The 26695-nt window shown below is 37.2% G+C and overlaps 1 protein-coding gene across 4 annotated transcripts in view; it reads right to left on the reverse strand.

Moving 5' to 3' along the window:
* The window catches only part of UBN2 (ubinuclein 2), a 76119-nt gene that overhangs the window by 12316 nt on the left and 37108 nt on the right, over nucleotides 1–26695 (reverse strand). For all 4 annotated transcript variants that reach the window (XM_087860796.1, XM_045792546.2, XM_045792545.2 and 1 more), the window contains 10 exons: nucleotides 24828–24898; nucleotides 19542–19671; nucleotides 16687–16805; nucleotides 15830–15943; nucleotides 15102–15245; nucleotides 14311–14361; nucleotides 12107–12149; nucleotides 6991–8541; nucleotides 793–1024; nucleotides 260–349 (listed from right to left, as the gene is read on the reverse strand). In XM_087860796.1, coding sequence (XP_087716922.1) covers nucleotides 260–349; nucleotides 793–1024; nucleotides 6991–8541; nucleotides 12107–12149; nucleotides 14311–14361; nucleotides 15102–15245; nucleotides 15830–15943; nucleotides 16687–16805; nucleotides 19542–19671; nucleotides 24828–24898 — 2545 coding nt within the window. The remainder of the gene's footprint in view (nucleotides 1–259; nucleotides 350–792; nucleotides 1025–6990; nucleotides 8542–12106; nucleotides 12150–14310; nucleotides 14362–15101; nucleotides 15246–15829; nucleotides 15944–16686; nucleotides 16806–19541; nucleotides 19672–24827; nucleotides 24899–26695) is intronic.

Genomic DNA, 26695 nt, shown 5'->3' on the forward strand with positions numbered 1-26695 from the left:
TCCTCTTCTTTGTCATCATTTCAATATAACAAACACACGTCTTAAAAAAGGTTTTTTTTTTTTTTTTTCACATGTAACAAAAGGTCTCATACCTATTTCCTTTTTCTTATAAGGAGTTTGTTGCTAATGAGGACTCAGTCATATGAAAATCTGTTTTTTCCAACCTTTGTCATCCTATTCAGTTTTCAGAAAAGATTTACAATCCAATCTATAAATCTACATAAATATTAAAAGGTGAAAAAATAGGTGGCTTTCTTACCATTGAATGTTTGCTGTAAGTGAGTAGGCAGAGGTGAGTGGGAAAGTGTTGCTGCATGCTGAGCTCCTGGCTGTAAACCCTTTAGTAAATCTGAGAGAAAAACAGACTTGTCAGTGATCTTCTTCAACCTAAGATTTGAGCCCTCTTAGATAAAAAATGAAAATAGTTTAATTTATCTAATGTAAGTACAGCCCCTGACTTCAGAGTCCTTCTTAAACTAGAGCACATACATTGAAAAATTTATATATATAAATGTATGTGTACGCAAATAACCCAGCAAATACGACTTCCTCTTATTATCACTTTCATTAAGATAGCAATGTGGTATAGATGATTCCTGTAAGAATTGCAAATAAAATCTGATTCCGATAATTTGACTTATAATCGAATGAAATAAACTGCATTTCTCAAAAAACAAAAAAATTCTGTTATCTTCACTAACTCCAAATGGACTACTCTCAATGAGTCTAAATTCATGAGGCTTCCTGTTCTGTCAAACCAGGTAGCCAAGTAACTAAAAGAGCCCCACTTACTCTGAGTTAGGCTATGGTGGAAAGCGGCTGAGGTAGATCCCGAGGTGGTTGTCACTCCAGCTGTGTCCGTTCCAAAGCCAAGTAGCTCCAAGGGAAACTGGAAGGGCATGGTCACTGGAACAAGGCCACCCAGCATCCCAAAAGGAGTCACATTTTGATTTGTTACAGACAAAGGTGATGTCATGAGAGTCAGAGGTGAGGCATTAGCCAATAATGACGCTCCTGCTGTGGACTGCAGAAACCAGGGGTCAAAATACATAAGAAATCAAATCTTTACCCTGAGTTGATTTATTTTATTTACTATCCTCACGGGCGCAAGACTGTGTCCTATATCTACTCTAGCAGAAACGTTAGGAGACAGAAAATGAAGACTGAGGTGAAAAATATATTTCTAAGAGCTACCCATATTGGTTGTGGAATTAATTCTCTACTCAGCTCTTCATTGCCGGGTTAAAGTCCTTATTTTAACACCTGTATTAACACTCATTCGTTCATTCCTCATCTCAGACTTCCACTCTTCCACTTTTGCTCCTAGCCGCTTGATCTGAACCACTGGTCATTAACTCCGTACAATTTCAATCTGGTCTTTGAAAATGCTTGGTAATTTCATTGTTTGTTTTACCATCTTCCCTAATACAACCCATGTGGTTACTGTTCCAGACGATGACTCTCTCAGAGCCTGTAACACAGTACCCTCTGCTTTCATCATAACGCCTTAAAGAAATGAGGCCATCTGGACGTTCTTCCTCTTTATCAGTTTTACCTGCCTCTTCTCCAAAACTAACCATCTGATCTATGCCATGAATCCCCCTATGCCAAACTTTCTGGTACAAATATCTAGTATTACACCTTTTTCCAAGTTTCCTTTGCCTTGTCATATACAGAGACCTCATTTTTTTTTCTTTTTTTTTTTTTTGTTACAACCATAGTTATTCCTGGCTGTTCCTCAACCCCTAGAAACAACCTGACTTATTTGTATTCTTTTGTTAATCAAATTTACTAAAGGATACCCTCCATTCCCCACATTATTTAGTTTCTCCCTAGCCTCGGAAGCTGGTTTCCATATTCACTACTTTTCTGAACTTAAAGACTCCTTACAGTAAAAGGTGTTTTAACACCCCTCTATCTGGGCTTTGATGCCATGTGTATGAGAAGTACCATTAAGCTAATTTTATTCTTTGAACAATTTTCTATTCAGCAATGATCTTTTCCCATTTTGACCTTCTTTTCTACATGTACTTATCAATGAACACTGCAATGAAATTGTCTCAGTATCGGATATTACCTATGATAGTTTGTACAACTATGAATTTTCTTTTGTAGTCTTTTCTTACCAATTCTAAGTTTCCCTGGCCAAAAATTTTACAGTTCTAAATTTATTCAAGAAAATTGAATTCTTCGAATATTTTTAGTGAGTAATCAATGTTAACTACTATCAGGTTTATTTTGTGTGCTCACTCCTCTTCCAGTAAACATTATTAATAAAGAGCTGATAATTTTCTTAGTTAATATATGAGAAAAATTTAAGTGATCTTCCCACATATACGCCACAGTACATACATTTCTTACACCTAACAGTCTATGCCACTGCTAAACCAAAAATGAAGAATACCCTCCAGAAGGCTTTGAATCTGGGTTTTTGCACTCCTCCAATAGGCTTCCCTTATCTCCTTTGTTAGCTCTCAAATATATATCCTCATCTCAGTTTCAATCCAGTAAATCTAAAAGATCAGGGAACAATGGCACTCGGATATGGAACACTCATCAACAAATGAACTCAGCAGCTCCTATAATCATGTGACCCCACCCTATATCTCAACTGTTATCATTAATAGTCTCATTCTTTCCCAACACCAGGGCTTGAAATCTTAGTTTGTAGGCATCATAAAAAAACGGACAAGATGAACTCACTGTCAACATACCCATTCTTTTTCTTTCTTTCTTTTTTTAAATCACCATTTTCTCCAACACTTAAGTACAAATCATCACTTTATGCTTGGACTTGGCTACTTTTCTTACTTTCTAGTCTTTCCCTTACTGGCCAACCAAGATACACAAAATGGATACACTGGAAAGAATTACTAAGTTAGAAATAAGGACACTTTGAAGCAATTTGGATAGAAGGGATCCTGCATCAATTTAAGAATTAAAAAGAGTTTTTTAAAAATCATAGTTCTCTTGTAATCTCAAGATGATATGAGGCACACACTCCAAGACCATGTGTCCCAAGTGGAGCCCCCTAGAGAAGAACATTCAATACTGCTAATAAGGAGAACTCAAGCTTTTCTGGAGAAGGCTAACTGAAGTATTAAAAAAGCTGGAAAATGTAAATTAGGGCAACTTCCCAAATTAACTGAGCGATAAAAAATGATACCATAACTGTGTAACATTTTGTACTTTCAAAAAACTTCCATATCCACTTTTGTTTATAAAACTAAAATGGAACATTAGACTATCTAAATATTACACGGCATTTATAAGTTTCTCTCTCCCTAGAAGACGGAGACCTTTCAAAAGTCGGGTATCCTACTGTTGATGTCATTTGGAAATGTACAGGCGAAGCTGTCACACTGAAACAGACCAACAGTTCAGGAGAATGCTCCATAATCAAAAATACTTTCATGACCCTTATATTTCATTTCCCGGGGAAAATATGAAGGAAAACCATGCTCTTCCTGTGGTGGGCATTCTATATCTAATATATAGATATATATAGAGAGATCATTTTTCAAACCACATTTTATTTTGCTGAGTACATCTACCCCCCATTCTCTACAACAACCAGAGGGATATTCTGAAATTTAAGTCAATGAAGACCCTCCAATGGCTTCCCACTGCACACAGATTAAAACCCCAAGTTCTTATCGTGGCCTGCAAGGTCCTTCATCGCATGGTTGATTTCAGACCTCATCACCCATCCATCTCTCCCTAGTCCAGCCATGCATACCTACACCTCAGGCTCTTTCCTATCTCAGTGTCTTCACACCTTCCATCTCTCCAGCCTGGACTGTTTGTTCCCTCCTATCTCCAAATGACTAGCATGCTTATTCAATTCTCAGCTCAAATGTTATCTCCTGAAAGAGGCTGTCCCCAACTCCCTTATCTATGTTAGCAGCAATCACACTTTATCATATTATTGTTTTAATTTTTCATAGCACTCAACATTTTTTAAAATTTGTGTTTTATCTTTCTACCTGGAATATATGCTCCATGACGGGCGAGACCTTGAATATGGTGTTTACCTCTCTCCCCAGCACCTAGAAGAGTGCCTGGCACATATTAAACACCTCAGAAACATTTGCTTAAAAAGTGAATTATTTTGGGAATTATAAAGTGGCAAACACAGGATTCATAGAACGTGAGTAAGTTGAAGGGCAAGAAAGAAGAGGAAAGCCTTGGGCAGGAAGTTATTAAACAGAAAGTAGTAATAATCTGAATGATCTGAACCCAGAAAGATTTTAATTTCTGTTAAACTCAGGACCTGTCCTTTTCACTCCGCAAATGAACAGATAGCTGAAGATGTCTTTCAGACAGGAGCTGAATGTTTTGCAGGGACAGATAGGGAATCTCCTTTTAGTGTTAAGAGTGCTAGAGAGACAGGATCTAGAGGCCACGAGGTTTCAATGAGAGGCTACGTTAAAAAAACAAAAACAAAAAAGTCAAACCATAGGTTCTCCCAAAGTTACAAACAACCTTATTCAATTACTGACCTTTTCTTCTGTCAAACCAATAAGACAGAACAAAAAGAATCAGATCTGAAGGCAGGAACAATAAGGCCTTCAAATCATGAAGTCCTTTCTGAAAGGATGAAAACCAGAAGGAAGTAGTTAACTTTTTGGAAACACAAATTTTGCCATACAGCTTCCCTGCTGACAAATGAATTGGTATGCTAAGTATCTAGGTTCTCCTGGGATAAATGATCAAATGGGGGAGGGGTGGGGGGGGGTGGCAGCAGGGCGGGGACAGAACTGAGAGACTCTGGAGATGACAAAGGACAGAGAAAGATTTAACCTTAAATTCAAAGTGAAGGGGGGGAAAAGGCAATTTTTCTTCAGGAAAAAAGCCAAAAACTTAAAATAAGAAAGCAAATGAAATCTTAGTTTACAATTTAGTTCAACAGAGACAATATTTGACATAGTCACGGATTTAACCAAGAGTTGTAAATTTTACTCTTTCAGGAGAATGGCAAAGGTATAAACACAGCTAAAAGCTTTATCATGACAAGAAGTTAAGAGATAATAGTAAAATGAATAAATTGTCTTCCATTCTTAATATTTAAAAACACAGAAAAAGCTATGAGAATTAAAAATAATTAATACTAGGAAGGAGGACCCATGTGGCAGGGAACTGGCATTTCTGTTATAATTCTCTCCTTCACGCAAATTGAAGATTTATGTCAAACACAGTCAACATTCTAATAAAGGTAATACAAAGAGGAATGTGAACCGACTCCCAGACCTTAGTTATAACTTAAATTTTAACATACAATCCCTAATCAGTGGGGGGTTTTTTCATTTTATTTCTGATAAAAGTAAAATTAAACAGATAAAACATCAGTGAGTCCTAGATTTCAACTAGTAAAGCATCAGTTAATTGAATCTTGTTTTATATTAGAATTCTGGAATAAATGAATCCTTACTAAGCCTACAGTAATGGCAGACTGATGATCTGGGTTTCATGTGCTTATGAATACCAATGCTTAGCTTGTACTGAAGAGCAGAAAACATCTACAAACATACGGTAAAAATTCTTTCATTAGATGTTCCTATTCCACGTCAACAGGAAGCAGTAAAAAGAATACTTTCTGAGACAACACAATTCCACAAATCAACAAAAGTCATGTTTTCAAAAAACATTAGGAACCTAAGAACTAACACATCATAAAATGTTACATATTTTTTAAAAGCTTGTTATGAAGCAGCATATTATGTGAAACCCATTTTCTTGACAAGAATCCAAAAAAGTACCAGGAAAATATAAAACAGCGGTGGGATGATGGGGGGTTTTTCTTTTTTGTGTAACTGCCTACAGTGAATACGTATTACTTTTTGGAATGGGGGACAGGGAAGAACAATCTTAAAGAAATCAAACTGGTCATGTGAAGGACGAATCTGACAAGTCTCAGAACACAAGGAATGGCAGAAAGATGTAAACAATGACAGAGAAGATGACATGGAAAGGACAGAGATGAAATATGAGCGATAAAGAGTTCTCAACAAACCCTGGCCAAATGGATCAGAAATGATAATGAAATGCATCCCAGAACAAAATATTCTTGAGCTGAAAAAGCCACCAGGTATAAACTTATAGATAAAACCTAGCCATAATTTGAGAATACTTCAATTTCAAGGAAAAAGAAAATCTTACTAGCATTTAGGCAGAGAAAACACAAACAAGGGAACAAAATATTGGAATGGCCTCAGACTTTCCTGTAATCCTCAATACTAAGCAAAGGTCAGCGGAACAGTATTTATAACATTGGAAGGGAGACAGTTAGTGACCCAAGAAGTCTATAAACTTTAAATGAGACATCACAGAAACTATCTGGTATGCCAGAGCTAAGGCAAAATAGGTTTTGTGTTAGTCTTCTTGAAAAGACTCCCTGAGTGAGGCACTCCCACTAACTTTGAGATAAATTTAAATTAAAAACTCACAAATGGGGAAATGGTGGTACAAAAGGATTATCAACAGTAATAGAACATAGAGAATTATATATGAGTAACTACAAAATTCATGCAAAATAAAAATTTTATTTGAAAAGACAAATGGCTAAAGGAAAAAAAAAAACCCCATGAATGTATAATCTTCATTAAATAAAAAAAAATCAAAAAGTTGGCAGGAGAAAGGGGACTAGAGAGAGGGAGAAAAGAGACAAGTGAGGGTATGTTACACTCTTAAGTTACTGCTTTGTTCTGGACTTTGACAACGTATCATTTTAAATATGCATTATGTGTTTTTCAAAAATTGCAAAAGTTCGTATGTGCTACTTTACCGGGAAAAAAAAAAAAATTCACATCCCAACAAAAATATCATCCACCAAGTATCCCCATCACTGTGATATCAACATCAGGAACATCCCTTGGCCATAAGCTGTAATAAGCTATTATGAACCACCTATATACGTGGTTATTAAACGGACTCACAGGAAAGATCACACAATCTTACACTTTATCCCATGAACGTATATAACATACATACCTGCACACTGGCTGTTACCACTGAAGACCCTGAGGCAGAGGATGGTCTATGTGGAGTAGACAACGGTTTAGTAGCACCCTGTGTTCCACTTCCTGTTCCCCCAGAGAGACTAGTCCTATTCGCTCCGCTTGAGTTTAGGTTGCTACCTCTGCTGGCAGGTACATTCACTGCAATTCCACTCAAGCTATTCTTCCCAACAGTTCCAGTGGATGAGGAATTTGTGAGCTTTGAAGGGGCCTGAAGATTTTTTGTGGATGGAAGGCCTGAAGTGCGGTTAGAGGGCAGCAAATTCAAGGTAGGCGACTGTCGGCTGAGGTTTATCCCACTGGGCTGTTTATGGACTGGGTTGTTACCGCTGGAGTGGCTACTCTGGGCTACTAGTGCATTTGGACTGGAAGAGCTTGGGGGTACAGGAGGCTTGGGAGTGGGGTTGGATTTAGAAATAAGTTTAGTTGATACTGAAGGCTTAGCTGACAGAGAGGGCTTGGGTGAGGCAGAAGGCTTAGGTGAGGGCAAGGGTTTAGGAGATGTGGCAGGTTTTGGAGATGCGGCAAGTTTGGGGGATGCAGCCATTGAGAAGGGAGATTTGAAACCCTGCGTGGACATCTGTGACACCATAGCCTTGGCTAAATAGTTACTGGAGGTAGTGGTGCTGGGTACTGTCCTAGAAACCAGGGGGTGGGACCCTTGAGAACCATTTCCAGGTGAGGGAGTAGATAAGGGAAGGCGGTACATAACTGGCTTATCCGAAGTCTTAATAAGCGGGGATGAACAGGCAAGTTGGGGATTATTACTTAATTTCACCACTGGGTTGGTCTGTGATTTACTAATGGTTGCTTGTAATGGAGACACATAGTTTTGTTGGACAGCTGAATGCTGGTGCACCTTTGTTACTTGTGTTAACGAAGAAGCATCCTGGGCCTCTGGTGTTCCCAGAGTATGAGAGGAGGCAGCAACTTGGGCTTGGGAAGAAGAGGACACATGGGTCTGTGAAGAGGAAGAAGCATGAATCTGACTTGACCTCTGCAGTCCTTGTTGAAGCAGCCTGGCTGGCAAAGGTTCCAAGGAAACTTTAGGGTTCTGAATTGAAGAACCAGCAATAAGGCCTGAAGAGATGCCAGTATGAGCTAAATCCTGGGGTTTCTTTGGTACTGGCCCTGTGTGACCAGCAATAAGACTTGATGAATGTGCAGTCTGAGCAGAATCTAGTTTTTTAGGAGCAGCCAGGGGCAACTTACTCATGATACTTGCTAATTTTTCTTCTCTCAGTCCCGGACGAGGTTTTGCAGTTGGCATGCTTATCCGCGAGCCAGCTGGAGGGCCTTTGTTCCCATTGTTGATAACAGCTAAAGCTTCAGAAACAAGATCCAGTGCCGGTGGATGGAAAGAAAGGTCTTCGTCTAGTGAGTCGTCAAGGCAGATCGTCTCCTGGGCTGGCGTAGAGCTAGAGCTGGTCGAGGCCACGGCAGATGTGCTAGAGCTCGTCGAGGGACCGCCAGCTGAAGCCACCAAGGATACAGGGGTTTTCTGGTCCTTTTTGGGACTACACTCCTAGCATAAACAGCATTATATTGGAACAAATTAAAGGATTAATAAACAATTACTGAGTATTAGTTTTTAAAGGACTAAGAATTTCTCACAATGATTAAAATTCTACTGGAAATCTTTAGACTGAAAAAACCAAAATAGTTCTGAAGATAGAGCTCTTGACTGAACTGTCCTCAGAAGCCAAAGCATCTGATACATTGCACACAGCTGCCATACCTTAGTAAGCTCTTCTAAGAAGACTTAAGAGCAAGCCAAAGGAACATTCATTTACTAGTCGCATTATTGGTGAAACCCTCCCTCACCCACCCACCTGCATCAGATCTTCAGATACTATTCCAAATCCACCTGTTCAGGGACTATTCTCTTTTTATTCTCCCTGTACCTAGGAGAAATTGTGCCTTTATCCTAAGACTCTACCCTTCTTCTGTAGTATGGTTTGCTAGGATACTGACCCTCACTTTCTGCTCCCTTGTATTTCTGCCTCTGTATGCCCTGTCCTATAGCCACCCATAGCCAGTACATAGAGAAATGTACATAGAGTGGTACATCAAACTGGAATTCAATCCAAGCATACTTAAATTATGTCTTCTATTCATTATGGTCATTTGTAATTTATTCAACAAATATTTACTAAATGTCTACTATGAGCAAGGCACTGTACACTAGGAAAACAAGGTTATGGGAATTAAAATTCTGAATACCTAAGAGAATTCTGCCTTTTAAAAAAAATTGTTTCTTAAAATTCAAGGGAGAGAAAAAAGAATTAGAACACAGTTTAAAATATTCAGAAAGCAAAAGAATTAAAAAGTAACCGTTTCAGGGTGCCTGGGACTAATGTACCGGTTGGGCTTCCCACTCTTGGTTTCGGCTCAGGTCCTGATCTCAGGGTGCTGAGATCAGGCCTGCGTGGGGCTCCGAGCTCAGAGCAGAGCTCTCCCTCTCTCTGCCCCTCCCCTCCATCGTGTGTGCTCTCTCTCAAATAAACAAACAAATATCTTTAAAAAAAAAAAAAGCTGTTTCCCTTAAAAGGGAAATACAAAGTATTTGACTCATGTCATTTTTAAGATTAAGAAGAAATTAAACTATTACATAAAAAGCACTTCAAAGTTTTTTTGATTAGTTTCTTATAAACAAACCCAAATAAACCTAAACCCAAAGTCTTGAATTACACATCATTTACAACCACAGCACTTACCTTCACCATAGTGGGGAAAGAATGGAGAGGAAATGTCTTTACCATCACCTTCTAAGGTATTACAGTAAAGAAGCTGTTAAGAAGGCTGTTAAACTCTAACTCCCGCAGCAATTTTTCTAAGCTGTTATTCTAAAAGCCCTGATTGAAAACTCCACTGCCTCTCAAAATTCTGTAGTTTAATTGCATTAAGGTCAAATTGTCTGTTAAGATGAATGGGTAATACAGATGAGACACGTTTGCTTTGGCATGATTAGTGAAAATACCATTTTTATATAAAAAAAAGTACAGAAACTGAGGGTGGGGGAATGTATTGGAATAATAATGGTAGCATTACCAATATAAAACTGCTTTTTAAAGCAACTTTTTTTTAAAGAATAAACTGGTTTCATTTTTTACTTACTGTTTACTTACTTACCTATTTATTTATTTATTTATTTAAAGTTCTAGGCCCAATGTGGGGCTTGAACTCACAACCCTGAGATCAAGAATCATATCCTCTTCTCACTGAGCCAGCCAGGTGCCCCTAAATTAATTTTTTCTTTTAGAAGGATGTTAAATCCACCCATCAGAGTACTATATAAATTTATACTAGCAGAGATAATTGTCCAGGGTATATATTTGAGTCTAAAATGCAGGTCATCCCATTTATAAAATGCTATTTCAATCTGAATAAATGAACAGCTGTTTGGATGGATTGAAGGAACGGTGGTAAGGACAGAGATCCAGAAGAAGGGGATGGTGGGTGTGTACCAGAAAGGAAGAGCTTTTTTTCCTGGATACTTTTACTTTTCTCCTTCTTACTTTTCTGTATTTGCATTTTCTACTGTACTTCCTTATATTACCTTTATAACTAGGTAGTTGAGGGGTGGTAGGGTAGGAAAAACACAAATCAGCAATATAGTTTTTCCATTTGGGGAAAAGGAAACAGTAACTTAAATCACAAAGACAAAAACAAAATAGGTAATTCCCCTATACCATCCTTGTCATTATTAGAATTCTGATAAATTTAATCATATGCTTGAATAAATGTATCAAAATTTAACCAACACTTTATGGCGAGTATTAGGAGTTTAAAAAAAGTGTCAAAGCAAAACATGAACTCAACAGATGTGATGAAATACTGGCTCAATACTATCTGGATTAGAAGACAAATGACGTAGGAAAGAAAAAGAGAACTATTTACCCTGTATTCAAAGAGCCTCTAATACCTAAAGTTAAGAAGGCCACAGAGTAACAAATACTGACCTTCTGGCCATAGTCTCTTAAACCGAGAAACTCATCTATTCAAAGAGATGAAGGCTATGGGGAAAGTCTAAAACCTAAAGGGTGTGGGCTTTCTTTACAATTTTACTTTCAAGTAATTACAATTTTCACTTCTATAGGTTACACGTGGTTCTTTTTCAACTCTGCTTTGTCTATTTTGGTATTTTTTATCCCTTCTTCTCCTTCTTTAAATATTAAACAAGTTGAATTCCTTTATGTTCTAAACCCAATAAATCCATCACTTGCCCTTCTCAGGGACCCAATTCTGTCGGATGTTTCTGCTGACTCTCACTTATAGTAACTTATTTCCTTACGTATTCTGTGTTTTCACATTTTTAAGCTCATGTTTGATACAGTATATGTCTGGTAAGCCTTTGGGGCCTGGGATAAAACTGCATTATTCCAGAAAGAATTTGATTTGCCATTTGCCCTGGGTTAATAACTAATCTAATACCTTTAAGTTATTTTCAAAGCTTAAGGATTTCCCAGATCTTATAGGCAGTGTAAATTAAACTCCTAAACCAGGGAAAATTCCCAGGAAGGACTTCCTTCCCCTAATCTAGAACTCAGGCCAAGACACCCAAGTTTCTTAATCTTTCTGCTGCTGAGTGGATTTCTTTTCTAGTCCTTTCTTTTACTAAAGATGTTATCCTTTGAAAGTCCCAGGTTTATGCAGAGTTTCAGTCTAATTCCTAACCTATTTAAGGCTAAGAAACCCCTATATGCTGTGGTCTGAGAAGAAATTAAAAAATAAACCATAAAGTGATGGATGAAAATCAGCAAATGCACCAAAAGGCAACCAAAGTTTCAGTGACAGACTAACACTCTGGCAGCTGCTTCTTTGTTTTGGGCTTTAGGGATTTCTCAATCTCAACTATGTTTTAAAGGATATTTGTTCCATTTTACAGAATACTTCTTATATTAGGTTAAATCTTACAATTTAATTCTTTGAAATACATTGGTTCTAGGATTTTTACAAAGTTTAAAAACACTCTTCTTAAAAGTATGGTACCTATCCACCTATGCCAAATAAATATATCCTTTGCATCTTAAGAATGTATTTCGACATTCCCCAATTATGACTAATTAAAGATTTGGTTCAATACTTACCTTCACTTTGGGTTTAGGTGCAGGAATCACCTTTTTCTTTGTCCTAAGACAAAAGATACAAAAGGAGAACATTTCAGTAGCAGTTAGGTTGCCATTAGGAAATTATAACATAATCTTGTCATTACATGGGTAAGTAACTTCTTACGCTATTTGGAAAACTCTATGAAGGAAGGAACTACATGTAAGTGCTCAGTTTATATGTGAATATATAGTAATATTTCCTCCAATTTCGATCAATAGGAAGAAAGGCCAAACCATTAGTGAAATATCAACTGTAGATAAAGGTTTTTAAAAAAATTAAATGTAAATACTCAAAATTAAAAAAAAAAAACAAACCTCAAGATAGGGTACCAAAGCTGCCTAAGGAGATTCACTTCAAAGAACTGCTAAGAATTTATAATTATTTATAAGAAAACAGAACCTCAAGAAACTTTCAGCTCAAACCATAATTTGAGGAGAACCATTGCCAACAAGTTGTAAATGAGATATCCTTTTAAAAACAAAACAAATCCTTGTTTTTTTAAAAAAACTATTTTAGTATAAAAATTCAAATAAAAAATGTCAAAATGACAGGAAAAAAGGCAAGAAAAATGCTATGGAATCTTGAGACCTTTCGGAACCAGTGTGAAAAAGTTTGAAGACTAAAAAAATCTTATGGGTTCCATAATAAAAGTACTCAAATGTCTATTGAATAATTAAAGGGTTAACAAGCCAAAATTCCTCACAGTGAGTATTTCTACTTCACTCAGTTGAAATGTCATCCATTAAATTAACAAATATCTTGATTAAAACTGTCAATCTACAACTTCATTAAGGCAACAGTCATTTTCAAAATTTTTTGGATAAAAACCACTGGGGCAAAAGATGTCCAGGCCCACATATCCACAGATTCCACTTTCTTTTTTTTTTTTAATTTTTTTTTTTTTGAAGATTTTATTTATTTATTTGACAGAGAGAGAGAGACAGCCAGCGAGAGAGGGAACACAAGCAGGGGGAGTGGGAGAGGAAGAAGCAGGCTCCCAGCAGAGGAGTCTGACGCGGGGCTCAATCCCAGGATCCCGGGATCACGCCCTGAGCTGAAGGCACCCCTCCACTTTCTGATACAAAACACAAGTTAGTCATAAAGCTACTAAAAAAAAAAAAAAAAAACACCTGGGGAACCTCTTCCCTATGTAAACATCTACTTTAGGTTTAAAGGAATTATTTATACCTGAATTGTAACACATATGTGATTTTATAACTATGGGGAAATTAAAGGCCAGAAATATTACTGGCACCAATACATATGTATCGCCTGTCCCAGGGTAACTAAACCACCAGCAATAAACAAGAGCAAGAAAGCAAGAACTGAAAACCACAACCAGCTCAATGCAACTCTGACAGTATACTAACAAAGTATCCTTCCTAAGAGTTGTACAAATTTCCATTATAACTGTATACAAGAAGACGGAGAGTTTTGTAAGGCTACCCAGTTGTTAACCAGATCTCTAAGAATACTGAATTACAGTGAACCATAAATTCTCAGTAACTTGCTAATTAATATTTTATTAACTATTACTATACTTCTGTGCTACAGAGAAATAGCCCTAAGTTGTAGGTGAAAATGAAATTCTTGAAGTCGACCAGTATTCACCCAAAAAATATAACCACAAAAACCCCAGCATTTTACTACTGCCCATCAGGTTAAGAGACCTTTTTTTAGTAATCACATCACTAAGGAATACCCCATTTTGAAGAGAAGGGAAGGAAATGAAGAATAGGTTAATTTTGTGGAATAAAACACTCTGTGAGACAAGGTAGGGTAGGTATGTATACGAAACCATCTTGGAATGCACAAGGCTATAGGTTAGCTACGCTGATGGTCGCTAAGAGGGAAAGAAAAAGGACACCAAAGAACTGGAGGGAAGAAGGCCCAGGGACAAAGGAAACCATCTTACATGGCTCCTAACTACCAAATCTCAGGCCAGCACACATTCAGGTTTTTGGAGACTAGCCTGAGAACTATTTAACAGATAAATGTGTTCCCAGGTCTACACAAACAGTAAAAATGATTTTTTTTTAAAAGGCAGTAGTAAAATGAGAGATTGTCTAAATGTATGTTTAAGTACTATTTCACCTAGCATTTAATAAATAGCACTTTTGTTTACTAAAGCACATAATGTGAACAAAAATAAATGAAGAAATCTAGAGTCTGTTTTACTCACGGAGCAGAAGTAAGATGATTATGTACACTCCGGCTTTCCTTAAAAAGCATTCTGCAAAAGTTAAAAAGACATGATTATTTTTGTGTAACAGATAATGATAGCCACTTTCTCGTTTTAGTTGCATGGTTTTCAACAGTCTATTACTTGCTTATTTATCAAATGAAAGTTACTATGGCACAGAGTAAATTCGATAATCTATTTTATGGCGAGTTTCACAGCACATTTATTTATTTAAATCTTTAACAGATCAACAGGCGTTAAGACAGAACACTTTAGGATGACAGAGATAGCCAAGTCTATTAATTTTAACATTCTTAACTCTTTAAACTTTAAACTGGGCTACTCTTAATTTTTGAGATACCACTCTACATTGACTATTTTCAACAGAACCTAGGGTTGGGATCTCTTTTTCTACACTCTTTTGTATTCAGTTCCTTATCTTCACGATACCCATGTGAAGCTCCCCTCCCAAAGTTCACAACCATCTTCTCCTCCTCCCATTTCTCTATGAGCGAATTCAGGTGCAAAATAGAAAAACTGGTTGGCAAAAAAAAAACCAAAACAAAACAAAAAACACCCTTTATGTGTATCTGTGTATCTCCATGTCCACGTGACTAACTGCTTTGTCTTTTAAGTGCTTGAAGTTTTCAAGGCAGAGATCATCTGAGATGACTAGGTTCTTAGCAAAATGAATGTCATAGGTGTGTGTGTGTGTGTATATATATATATGTATCTTTAATAAGAGCAATAATAAGAAAGTAAAGTAAAATCTAGGATGTCACATTTCTTACCTTGCCTGCATCCAGCCCTTAGGCCACAATGGTTTCACCTCTGTCTCCATAAAGGATTTAAGATAATCCTCAGCGGACTGGCTTTTATTTGGCTCTAACTCATAGCATCCCAATTTGATCTCAACAAGGTTACATAACAAAGTTCTAAACAGATTAAAAATATATATTTATATATAAATCTGACTGCAAAATTGTGGAAAATTAAGCTTGAAACAGATTTTTTTAAAAGCACATAAATCTGACAGCAATAATAAAGATTATCTTAAGAATTCAGAAGATGACATGAAGATAAATCATTTCTAACACACATCACTCATTGCATGGCAGCCAAATCCCCAATATGAAACAATTTCCTTTGATACCTTTCATCTAGGCACCAAAGACTGAAAGGGATAGTCCTATAGCCGAACTTTCAACTTAGGGTACAGAAATACTGGTAAAAAAGATGACTGATTACACAAGTATATGGAGTACTTCACCTTCTGAAACCAGTATGACTTACTTAATTATTAGAAGATCAGCTTATAAAAAGTAGGATATAAAATAAAAGTGAGAGCACTCTAAGAATATCAGGATCAAATCAATCTTCCTTTGAATGAATTTTTCCTACATACTAATCTTTGGTTGCTTCCAATCTACTCTTCCATTTACTGTATATTCTTTTTATTAGAAACCTTAGTTCTGCATTATCTATTTGGTTAAAAGTGAAGCCTTTGGTTAAATTTTACCTGATGGTGTCATTCCAGTGGAATTTCTTTCTTGGTCCTATGACACGTTTCCCTGGTTTCTCATCATCATCTTCCTCGGATCCATTTTTTTCTCGTTCTTCATCTGTTTGCAGCCTAAAAATGAAAAAGATTTCATGAAGCAGAGTTTTTGTTTGTTTGTTTGTTTTTTAAAGATTTTATTTATTTGTCAGAGAAAGAGAGAGAGCATGCGCACACAAGCAGGGGGAGCAGCAGGCAGAACAGACATGGGGAGAAGTAGCCTCCCCGCTGAGCAAGGGGCCCGACCCGGGACTCGATCCCAGGACCCTGGGATCATGACCTGAGCCGAAGGCAGTACCTTAACTGACTGAGCGACCCAGATGCCCCATGAAGCAGAGTTTTAACCCAACAGTGCCTATGATATGCTCCAGAGACACTTGTTAAATTGCTTGACTGAATGTTAACTCAAAAGGGAAAGTAAATGGGAATTCTACCTTTATACATAACACTTTGAAATGCGCTATAAATTGGTTTGGTAAATAAGATCTTCAAACTGTAACATAAGGCTATGAATACTTATCTTTCAGTTCAGAAAATATTTGTGTCCAACTTCAGTCAGTCAAATTGGTTGACGTGTGAAAGGTCTGACCAGTGCCAGCTCTTGCTTTGATCACAGCCATACACTAAATCAAGAGACCTTTTGCTTTTGACACCAAAGCAATTGAATATTGTGTCATTTAGAAAATACTCGACTACACCATTTCAGTGGTATACGCGGATTTTTACTTGGTGATAACGTCTACAACATAAGACCAATCCTTAAGAGCTAAAAATATTTCTCAAATGCAAAAGCCGGTCCAAATAGAAGAGGTACATACTTGGCACACTTAGCTTGACTACGAGCTTGGCAGTCCTCCTGGTATTTAAATAGCTGTTCAGGCATCACGTTACTAACAGCCAGTTTCAGTTTTTGCAGAGGTTCTCTTAAACGATCATCCTGAGGAAAAAATATACTAAAAGTTTTTTAAAACATATTTACAATAATTAAAGCAGATCCACAAAAGACACTGATTATGGATCTGAAATGTAAACATATATTTTTAAAATGTAAACATATTTAAATGTGGACATTTCTTTTACCACACTGACTTTTCATAATACACACTGGATATAAAAGTAGGATGACCATACTTCCTAGGCAGCCAACGAGAATCCCAGTTTTTGCTTGTTACCCCAGCATAATTAATAGTGTTCCTTACATTTAAAAAAGAAAAAAAAATTTTTTTTATTTGAGTTTAACTGACACACAATGTATTCCTTTACATTCTTAAAAACACCCTGGCCAACAAATTATATGGACACTTTAAGATTAAATAAAGAAGAAAATCTACACTGTGCAGACTACTACTGATTGATCCCCATTATGATGGGGAACCAGTACCACAAGAGGAGATACTGCTTTTCTACACTGGAACATAGGATTTGGTCTGGGTGACTACCAACAGGATGCTGACATCCTACTCTTTCCTTTATTGTTACTAATTGCAACTTATGATGCAAGTAAAAATGCAAAGTCAAGGCCAAAGAGAAAGAGGAAAATTGAAGACTCTTACTATTTTCATACATACCAGTTAATAAATATTACTATACATATGACGGTGTCTGCTATAAAAATTCCATTAAAAAATGTGAACATCTAAATATCATGGTTCATAGATGATCACTTCTTAATTATGTAGCTGAGACTGTCTGGGAACAACCCAAATATCCATCAACAGTAAAATGAATAAATTAATTGGGATATATTTATAGAATGGAACACTGCACACACTGTACAGCAAATGTACTCCAAAAATGGAGCTCACAACATGCAAAGACACAGATAAATCTGAGGTACATAATGTTCAGTGTAAAAAAGCAAGCTGCAGATGAAAAGTATGGAGACAGTATGACTCCATTTATACAAAGCTCAAGAATGCAAATCAAACGATATAATATTTAGGGATTAAAAGTGTACATGATAAAACCATATAAAGAAAAGCAAGGGCTAAGATAAACATCTTCTTCTATAGCATACAGGGATATTAAATAACTTCAAACATCAAATCTGAAATGTTCCTTAGAAAATATCTTATAATGTATAAAAAGTTGCTCTCCTGCCTCTAGATCCTTTTTTACTGGTACCCATTTCTGTCATCTGAATATATGGTGGTAAGCTCCAACTGTCAATGTCTGAAGGAGCCCTCAGGCACAGACACAAAATCTGTGACCTCATGTAAATTTTATTTATTTCACTGCTTTCAACTGAGAAAAAATTCTCAATTAAAAAAAATTTTTTTTTGAGAGAAAGAAAGTGTGTGTGTGTGCACACATGTGGGGAGTTGGGGAGAGGCAGAGGGAAAGGGAGAAAGAGAATCTCAAGCAGGTTCCATGCCCAGTGCAGAGCCCGACAAAGGGCTCAATCTCACAACCCTGATCCCTAAATAAGCCAAAACCAAGAGTCAGAACTGTTTTATTAACAGTAGTGTAATACCTACAATAAATAATTCTATGTCTCTCAGATCACATAACTAGTGGTCCAGGGCACCACATTCATTCCCCATTAGAGCCATGGGGGGCCTTGGACAACCATGTTATGCTATGTGACTCCCAACCTCTGGCCAGAAAAATCTTGGTTGACCCAAGATAGTATAATCAGATTTTCTGACCCAAGAACTTGGATTGGGATGAGAGGGCTAAGTCAGTCTGTGTGTGTGTCTTTTCCATAATATAAAACCTTGAGAATAAAGTAATCTTATTTTCAGATGCACATAAAAGGATAAAAATGAGACATGGGGAGATGGGTAGAGAGAAACAAGAGTTAAACCAAATTATCAGTTCCCATCCCTTCCTGGCAATATTTTTAATATCATGAAATACCTTTATTAATAGAAAAAATATATATCCTCTTTTGTCTTAAACAGCACTTAAGTCCTTTTTCATTACTTGCAAGTTATAAATATTTTAAAAATATATAATCAAATAAATCATTAAGGGAAGAGTAATCAGGACAGTGAAGGTACTAAAAACCATATTACATGAAGTGAAGAAGGGGACATAGTACAGACTTTCAAAAACATTTCTGAAAGCTGTGAAGGTGACAAATGATTAGATTTATGAATGGACTCAAAGGCAGAATTAGGACCAATGGGGTGGAAAGCCCCTGGATTTGTCTCAGGGCATGGAAGAATTTTCTGATATTACGATGAAATATGTTTCTGACCAATGGAAGCATTCAAACTTGGATAATTACTTAGTGGGGTTGTAGGGGAGGAGAATCGAACAAAATATGGATGATTACACCAAAAAATCTCTAAGTTTACATGTAATCCTGTGATTCTTTCCCATGGTTTGTGTAATGGAGGTATGAACCTATCTGCATAGACCCACTTCAGTAATAAAAAAACTGAGTTATAAATCTTCAGATATTTGTGGAGGGCAAAGCTGTGTCAGCTGTGGAACTGAAGTTAATTTACCAATCGAGCAATCTATGCCTTAGAAAACATTCTCATCTAGACTTACCAACTGTTGAAAAGTTTTTTTGAAGAGATCCAATGTGCCTTTGATAACTCCTATAGTTATTCAATACATATAATAAGACTACAAAGCAACTAATATGCAAAAGCCCCAAATAGAAACCAGTATCTTTACAGGTGACAGGGCCTCAGATATGGATTATCATTCCTCGTCTTACCTGGACATTGAGATGTAACTTCTTTAGACGTTTTACCAGTGTTTCTTTATTGCATGGCACAAAAGCTTCAAGATGGGAGTAGACACCACTACGAATGACAGGGCCTAGTTCCTGTAGCTGTAACTCAATGCTGAACAAAAACAACAACAATTAAATAGTATAGAATTCCTTTTAGGCACCAACACAACCAAGGAGGCAAAGGCAGTGACTCCTCTCTCGTTTTATCTTTCCATGATTTCCTAGACAGTATTTTTCAAGGAGAAAATATAGAGAGAATTTATATAACCATAAATAAACTGGTGAATAATTTTTTTTTAAAGATTTTATTTATTTATTCGACAGAGATAGAGACAGCCAGTGAGAGAGGGAACACAAGCAGGGGGAGTGGGAGAGGAAGAAGCAGGCTCATAGCGGAGGAGCCTGACGTGGGGCTCGATCCCAGAACACTGGGATCACGCCCTGAGCCGAAGGCAGACACCTAACCGCTGTGCCACCCAGGCGCCCCTGGTGAATAATTTTTTGATGAACAGGGGCAAAGTCTACATTTTTGGGTAAAGCACAGGAACTCTATTATTAACCAAAAGCTCATTTCCTCAGAGGGATATTCATATCCTTTCTCCCTCAATGCAATTGCTAAGCTAGAGAGTTACATAGTTTCAGTGAGTATAGAATATTTTTTCCTCAGAGGTGTTTGAAAAAATTGCAGATTTGGAAGAGGTGAAGCCCTTCTGGCTACACATACAGACTGTTTCATCCATCTTTGTCTCCCTTATTGTGCCTTCATTGCACAAACTATTCCAATTCTTCAGTTCCTGTTTCCATTTGTAAATTAGTTTTTTAGACCAAAAATAAATCGTTAAATAGGTATTTAACTTAATATTTAAAAAAAAAAGGAAAAGAGTTTTAACAGCTGCCATATTCTCAGCCAGACAAGTCTACTAATAAATAACTGAGGTTTCTTCCAAGATGGAAGACACTAAATCTGGCAGCTGCTATTGTAGAAGGATAGGAACAGATGTTAATTTGAAGGCCAAGACCAAACTGGGGCTCTTGGCAACAAACTATGTTCAAATCATCACATTCTATTATAGGAGAAGGTGCAGATAGATTTAATAAATAATTTTCACAAATATAAGATGAAGCCAAAGATTCAATTAACAGCTTTTGGGGAAGAAAAGAAACACTCCCCATACCAAATATATACCTCACTTATAAGATACACTGCAATTTCAGAAACAACAAAATGTAGAAAACTATGCTCTTAGCACTGGCAATAAAAATCCTTGGTATTAGAGAAGTCAGACATGTATATAAATGGAGAAATGTTTAGAATCTATAAGAACCAGAAGGTCAAATGCAGAGGATCATATGGGAAACAATCACTATTGTCATGAGTTTTGTGTATAAACATCTGGTTAAATAATATTATGTGCGGATCTTTATTAAAAGTCTATAGACTCTGGGTAGGAGGCTTTCTAGGCTTGCCCTGTTATTAAAGATTGGTTGAGGCTGAAAATAAAATAGAAACGCTAAGTAGTAAGAGATTCCAAGTAAGAACAGAGTGACTCCATGACATACTTCTAAAAATCAGTGGTTTCCAAAGAGGGAGGAAACTCAAAAACACAAAGAGCTGACTCCCTGCTCCTAAGCCAATACTAAGTAAAAATTAGAGAAACATCTTAATCCTAAAGGTTAAGGATCATATCAGTCTATCACAGATATATACAAATTCCTACCTCACACATTTAATTTTTTTTCCCTAAGAATTCCAATCTTCTAAGGCCTAAGAAGTACCTAAAACACATGGTAACGAAAAGTCTGAATTTCAGTTATTTTCACATTTCAGAGAAATAAAGCTTCCCCTAAAGCAACAAACGTTCCCTGAGCCTGCCTCCTTCTATCCACCAGGTTCTTTTGCTTCTCCAAGTGAAGTCTACCCCCAGAGCAGATATCCATGCATGAAAATTACAATGGGTGGCTCTCAAACCTCTGATAATAAATTATGACCATGCAATCACTACAGGTTCTAAATGGATAAAAATATACTGGGACCATCTGCTGATAATGCATTAGACGACAAACACCGGGTTTTGTGAGTAAATAAGCTTGAAACCCACTATTATAGTCCTATCTTTACAAGGCTCTCATTTGCCTCTGAAGCAGCCTCCAAGAAACACAACATAGGAATCCCTCGCTGAAGCAATGGTCAACTTTATAAACAAGATTCTTCTGGCTCAGGAATACTTAGTCTTACCTGTATTTTCACAGAATTCTAGAAACAAGTCATTTCCCCACAGTTGATACATGACATATCTTCCTATACCATCAACTACCTCTTTTTATTTTTTTTATTTATTATTTTTTTAAAGTAAGCTCTACACCCAATGTGGGGCTTGAACTCATGACCCCGAGATCAAGAGTCACATGCTCTACCCACTGAGCCAACCAGGCACCTTTCTCCCTCTTTTTAAAAAACAGAATATAGGGGCACCTGGGTAGTTCAATTGATTAAGTGTCTGCCTTCAGCTCGCGTCATGATCTCAGGATCCTGGGTTAGAGCTCCATGTTGGGATCCCTGCTCAGTGAGAAGTCTGCTTGTCCCTCTCCCTCTGTCCCTCCCCCTGCACTCATGCCCTGTCTCTCAAATAAATACACAAAATCTTAAAAAAAAAAAAACCCCAGAATATACATCTCATTCAATCAGTGTGAAAACACTAGTAAAAGAAAAATGACTAAGTCCAAGTGAATTCTGGAATCTACCTGATTTCCTGAATTTTTCCTCAAGTATTCCAGATATCTCACCAATACTGTCCACATAACAGAACCACTGGAAACTAGTAAGTGAAGAAAGACTCAGGGAGCAGTAACCCAAGCGCAAAACCCAAAATAGCTCTTATTTTATAGCAAGAATTCAAAAGCCTGCTGATGTGTTGACTGATGATACACAAGAGGGATGTAAATCCCTCCTGTCCCTAAACAACTTTAGAGCATTTGCTGAACACAACTCAGGTTGGATTGGGATCACAGGCAAAGAGTATCAAGGCTTTGTTAGCAATGTATGCCCGAGGGAAAGGAGGAAATAGGGGAAGAGACCAAGCTGGCAAGTTGTATATTTGCTGATCCAAGTCAAATTCAATTAAGCAAAAAGAAAAAGTGTTCCTATTCCAACAAACTCACGACCTCTTTCTGCCCAGCATAAGGAAGCAGTGGTGAGGCAGAGCCAATACACCTGGATAATTTCATAGGAATTTACTACCCAAAATAATCATGTACCATGTGTTCTTAGATTAACTCAGTCCAGAGAAACAAGGGATGTTTGTTTAGGAAAGTAGAAACAGAGGCCAGGGGCATAAATAAGTGATTAAAATGGAAAAAATTAAACTCTGAACACTACGACTTTACAGAACTGGAAGCACACTCTGTGAAATAAAAAATAGACGGGTTCCAACAAAACTAGAGGATTTAAAGTAGACATAGGGAGGATTAAGGAAAGTCTGTCGGTGGGGCGAGGGTGCCTAGCTGGCTCAGCTGGAGGAGCACGCAACTCTTGATTTCAGGGTCATGAGTTCAAGCCTCACATTGGGAATGGGGCCTACTTTTAAATAAATACATTTAAAAATAAAAACTTTTTTTTTAAAGTGGGGAGGGGCAACTGGCCAGCTCAGTCAGTAGAGCACGTGACTCTTGATTTTGGGGTCATGAGTTTGATCCCCATGCTGGGTGTAGAGATCACTTAAAAAAAAAAAAAAAAAAGCTTAAAAACAAAAACAAAAAAAAAGAGAGAAGCCTGTTAATGGAATGCTGATATTCTGCTTATCTGAGATGGTATGTCCCAAGGATGGTCCTTTCTTTCTCTCAGGGGAGAAAAAGCCAGTCCCTCTTTACAGAAGAGTAAAATTAAAAAGCACTGTCTCAGTCATAGGAAAAGGACCTGATCCAGTAAACTTAGGCTCTCGAGCAGAAAGAAAAATCAGCCAGGCAGATTCCTGATTAGGGAATCTGGGACAGCTCTGGTGAGTAATGGTTACACTGTTTATTGAATCTGGGGTGTAAAAGGAGCTGAAGCAGGCAGGAAGCATTTGCCTCGCTTCCAGGCAGACAGAACCAACCTGAAAATCCCTGGCAAAAAATAAAGAATAGGAACAAGAAACTCCGCTGTCCCCATACCAGTAGCATACTAGTTCATATGTTTCATGGGTCCACAGGGGACCAAAAAGATTTTTAAGTACTCCGGAGAAAGAGAGACTGCACTTAACTAAAACAGTTATCAAGGGGAAAAAAACAAAAAAAGAAAATAGTTATCAAAGCAAACCAATCCATCATCCTTTGTATCTTATGGGAAACTACCTCCCAATACATATTTAAAAGACAGGACTCACACACAGTATTGGAAACACTGCTTGTTTCTTTGTATATAATACTACCAAGCCACCAAGAGCAGGCACACATTATTTCCGTGTGAAAGGAGTAAAATCTGCTGCTTTCTCCAGGATTGCTTCTTTTACCCACTTCTGCTTGCAGCCAAATATACACTTCACTTCTAAAACCAATGGTCAAAATTTACAAGCCAACAGGTTTACAAGGACAGTTTGCTAGATCACAATCTTAGAACCTGCAGCTTCCTTAGTAGTCAGCTAAGAGTAAAAACTGTCACTAATTTAAATACAATCTGTATCCCATCTCAGCCTTCAGCCTCCCCTTCCCATTCTTCCTTATGTCTTCTCCACACTGCCTCTCTCCCACCTCACAACCAGAATTTCTTCATTGAACTATACTTTCCATTTGGCTATAAATGTTTGTATGAATTATAATTAACCTTGCTAGACACCAGTGGAATTATTTTTCCCAAATCTGAATGAAAATAGAAGGAAAATTATACCAAATTTAATATGAATACTCAGAGCTGTTCCAGAAAGACATTTTCATATAAAGTGACAAAAAAATACATTTAAATCTAAAATAATATTCAACTTGTAAAGTTGTAACCAACTATATGTTTAAATGAGTTCTTAAAGTTTTTTTTATTTTTATTTTTTAAAGATTTTATTTATTTATTCGACAGAGATAGAGACAGCCAGCGAGAGAGGGAACACAAGCAGGGGGAGTGGGAGAGGAAGAAGCAGGCTCACAACGGAGGAGCCTGATGTGGGGTTCGATCCCATAACGCCGGGATCACGCCCTGAGCCGAAGGCAGACACTTAACTGCTGTGCCACCCAGGCACCCCATGAGTTCTTAAAGTTTAAATAACTTTTTAGATTTTTTAATTAAAGAAGAGAATTACTTACTCCAGAAGAATATTATTCATATCCTGTGTAAAGAATTTTTTCCTTCCTTCTTCATCAAAAAGTTTGGCAGCCTAGAGAAACATAAGATTGTCAATATTTTCTTTCTTTTTTATCTTTTAAAGATTTTAATTTTATTATCTTGACAGAGAGGACGCGCACACACAAGCAGGCAGAGGGAAAGGGAGAAGCAGGCTCCCCGATGAACAGAGCCCGGGCTCGATCCTGACACCCCAGGATCGTGACCTGAGCCCAAGGCAGACCTTTAAAGGACTGAGCTACCCAGGCACCCTGTCAACATCGCTTTCAATAAACACACTGTTTCCATATCTATTTACTAAAGAATAAGCTTCCTGAGGTTGGGGCTACTGTGATTTACTTCACTTTGTATCCTCTATACCCAGCTTAGTACCTGGCATGAGTAGGCAAATACAGAGTGTTAAAATAATTTTAGCATATATACCATTGTTTCCTATTATCTCTGTATTTAATTTTTCTTAATCCTGCTAAATTAACAAAATTATACATACAAGACTTTTTAGTGCTTTGGGTATCTTGTGTACGTTGACTATCCATGGGTTTATTAATTATTGCTGTGATCTCTAAGATAACAAGCAGATGTCTCAATTTCTACTGACAGTGTCTACAAAATATCTGATATTCTACACGTTATACTCATTACCATGTTTAATCCTAATGACAGCCAATGACACTGGTATGACAGCTCCCATTAAACAAACAAGGAAACTAAATCTGTCAGAGGTTACATGACATGCTCCCAAATCACTACTAGTAAGTGGTGGATCCAGGACACAGACCACAAGCTTTCTGACTTCAACTGTGCAACACTGCCACCCTGTACAAAGATACGTGGCTTACCACAGGTTCCACCTAATTACTAACAACAAAAAAAAAGTAGGCAAGGTTATTATCAAGGGATAAGCAAAAATTAATGCAATGAGCTTAATTTCGTCATTATGTTTGTCACCTCAACCAGAAGACCAGAAACCAAGTATACCAGCACACCCTACCATAAGCAAAATCTACTGGGAAAATCACAAACGATGTAGTTGAGGTCCATGAGATATAAAACATCAAGAAGCCTGATCTAATAATCTGAGCAAGCCATGTGCTGATTCTATCAGCCTACCAAGTTATTTGACAACTTTACATGCAATAAATAGAAGAAAATTTCTAAGACGTGCCTTAGTACTTCTTAGAAAGAACGAAAACTGGATATGTGTAGGGGGTGGAAATATATGAAAGACATAAGGAAAACTAAACTTCAAGAAAGAAAATAAAAAACAGTCAACAGGTTGAACAGTGGAAGAATATTACAAAGTAAGAAAAGAGCCACAAGCAGCGATTTCTTATCACACAGACATAAGCATTTAAGCCAAGGATGAGTTCTCACCTCCTAAAGAAAAAATACCATCTCACATTTCAAAGAAAACATATAGAGAAGTCCAAGATACCAGTAAGTGAAATAAAAACTTCTTACTGATGATTTCCTACTAAGGAGTTAGGGAGCACCTGTATGAACCCTGGCAGGGCTATTATCGGGAGAGGAATAGTTTTGGGTATATAAGATATGACAAAGCTTTTACAAGATTATAACACACTCATTACTAACCAATTTTGTTTATTAAGTGAAAATGAATGGCATTACCACAGCAGACTGCCTACTATGGAGCTCCACGGTCCTGCCTTTAAATGCTGACTTTGAATCATGGCTCAGCCACTTAAAAATGATGTAGCCATGGGCAAATTACTTAACCTTTTGAACCTTAGTTTCTTCATCTATTAAATGGAAGAATACTACCTACCTCACTTGATTGTTGGAGGATTAGACTCACAGTAGGTAAAGTACC

Source organism: Ursus americanus, chromosome 3, assembly GCF_024610735.1.
Source record: "Ursus americanus isolate L20-20 chromosome 3, mUrsAme1.1.p, whole genome shotgun sequence".
NCBI lineage: Eukaryota > Metazoa > Chordata > Mammalia > Carnivora > Ursidae > Ursus > Ursus americanus.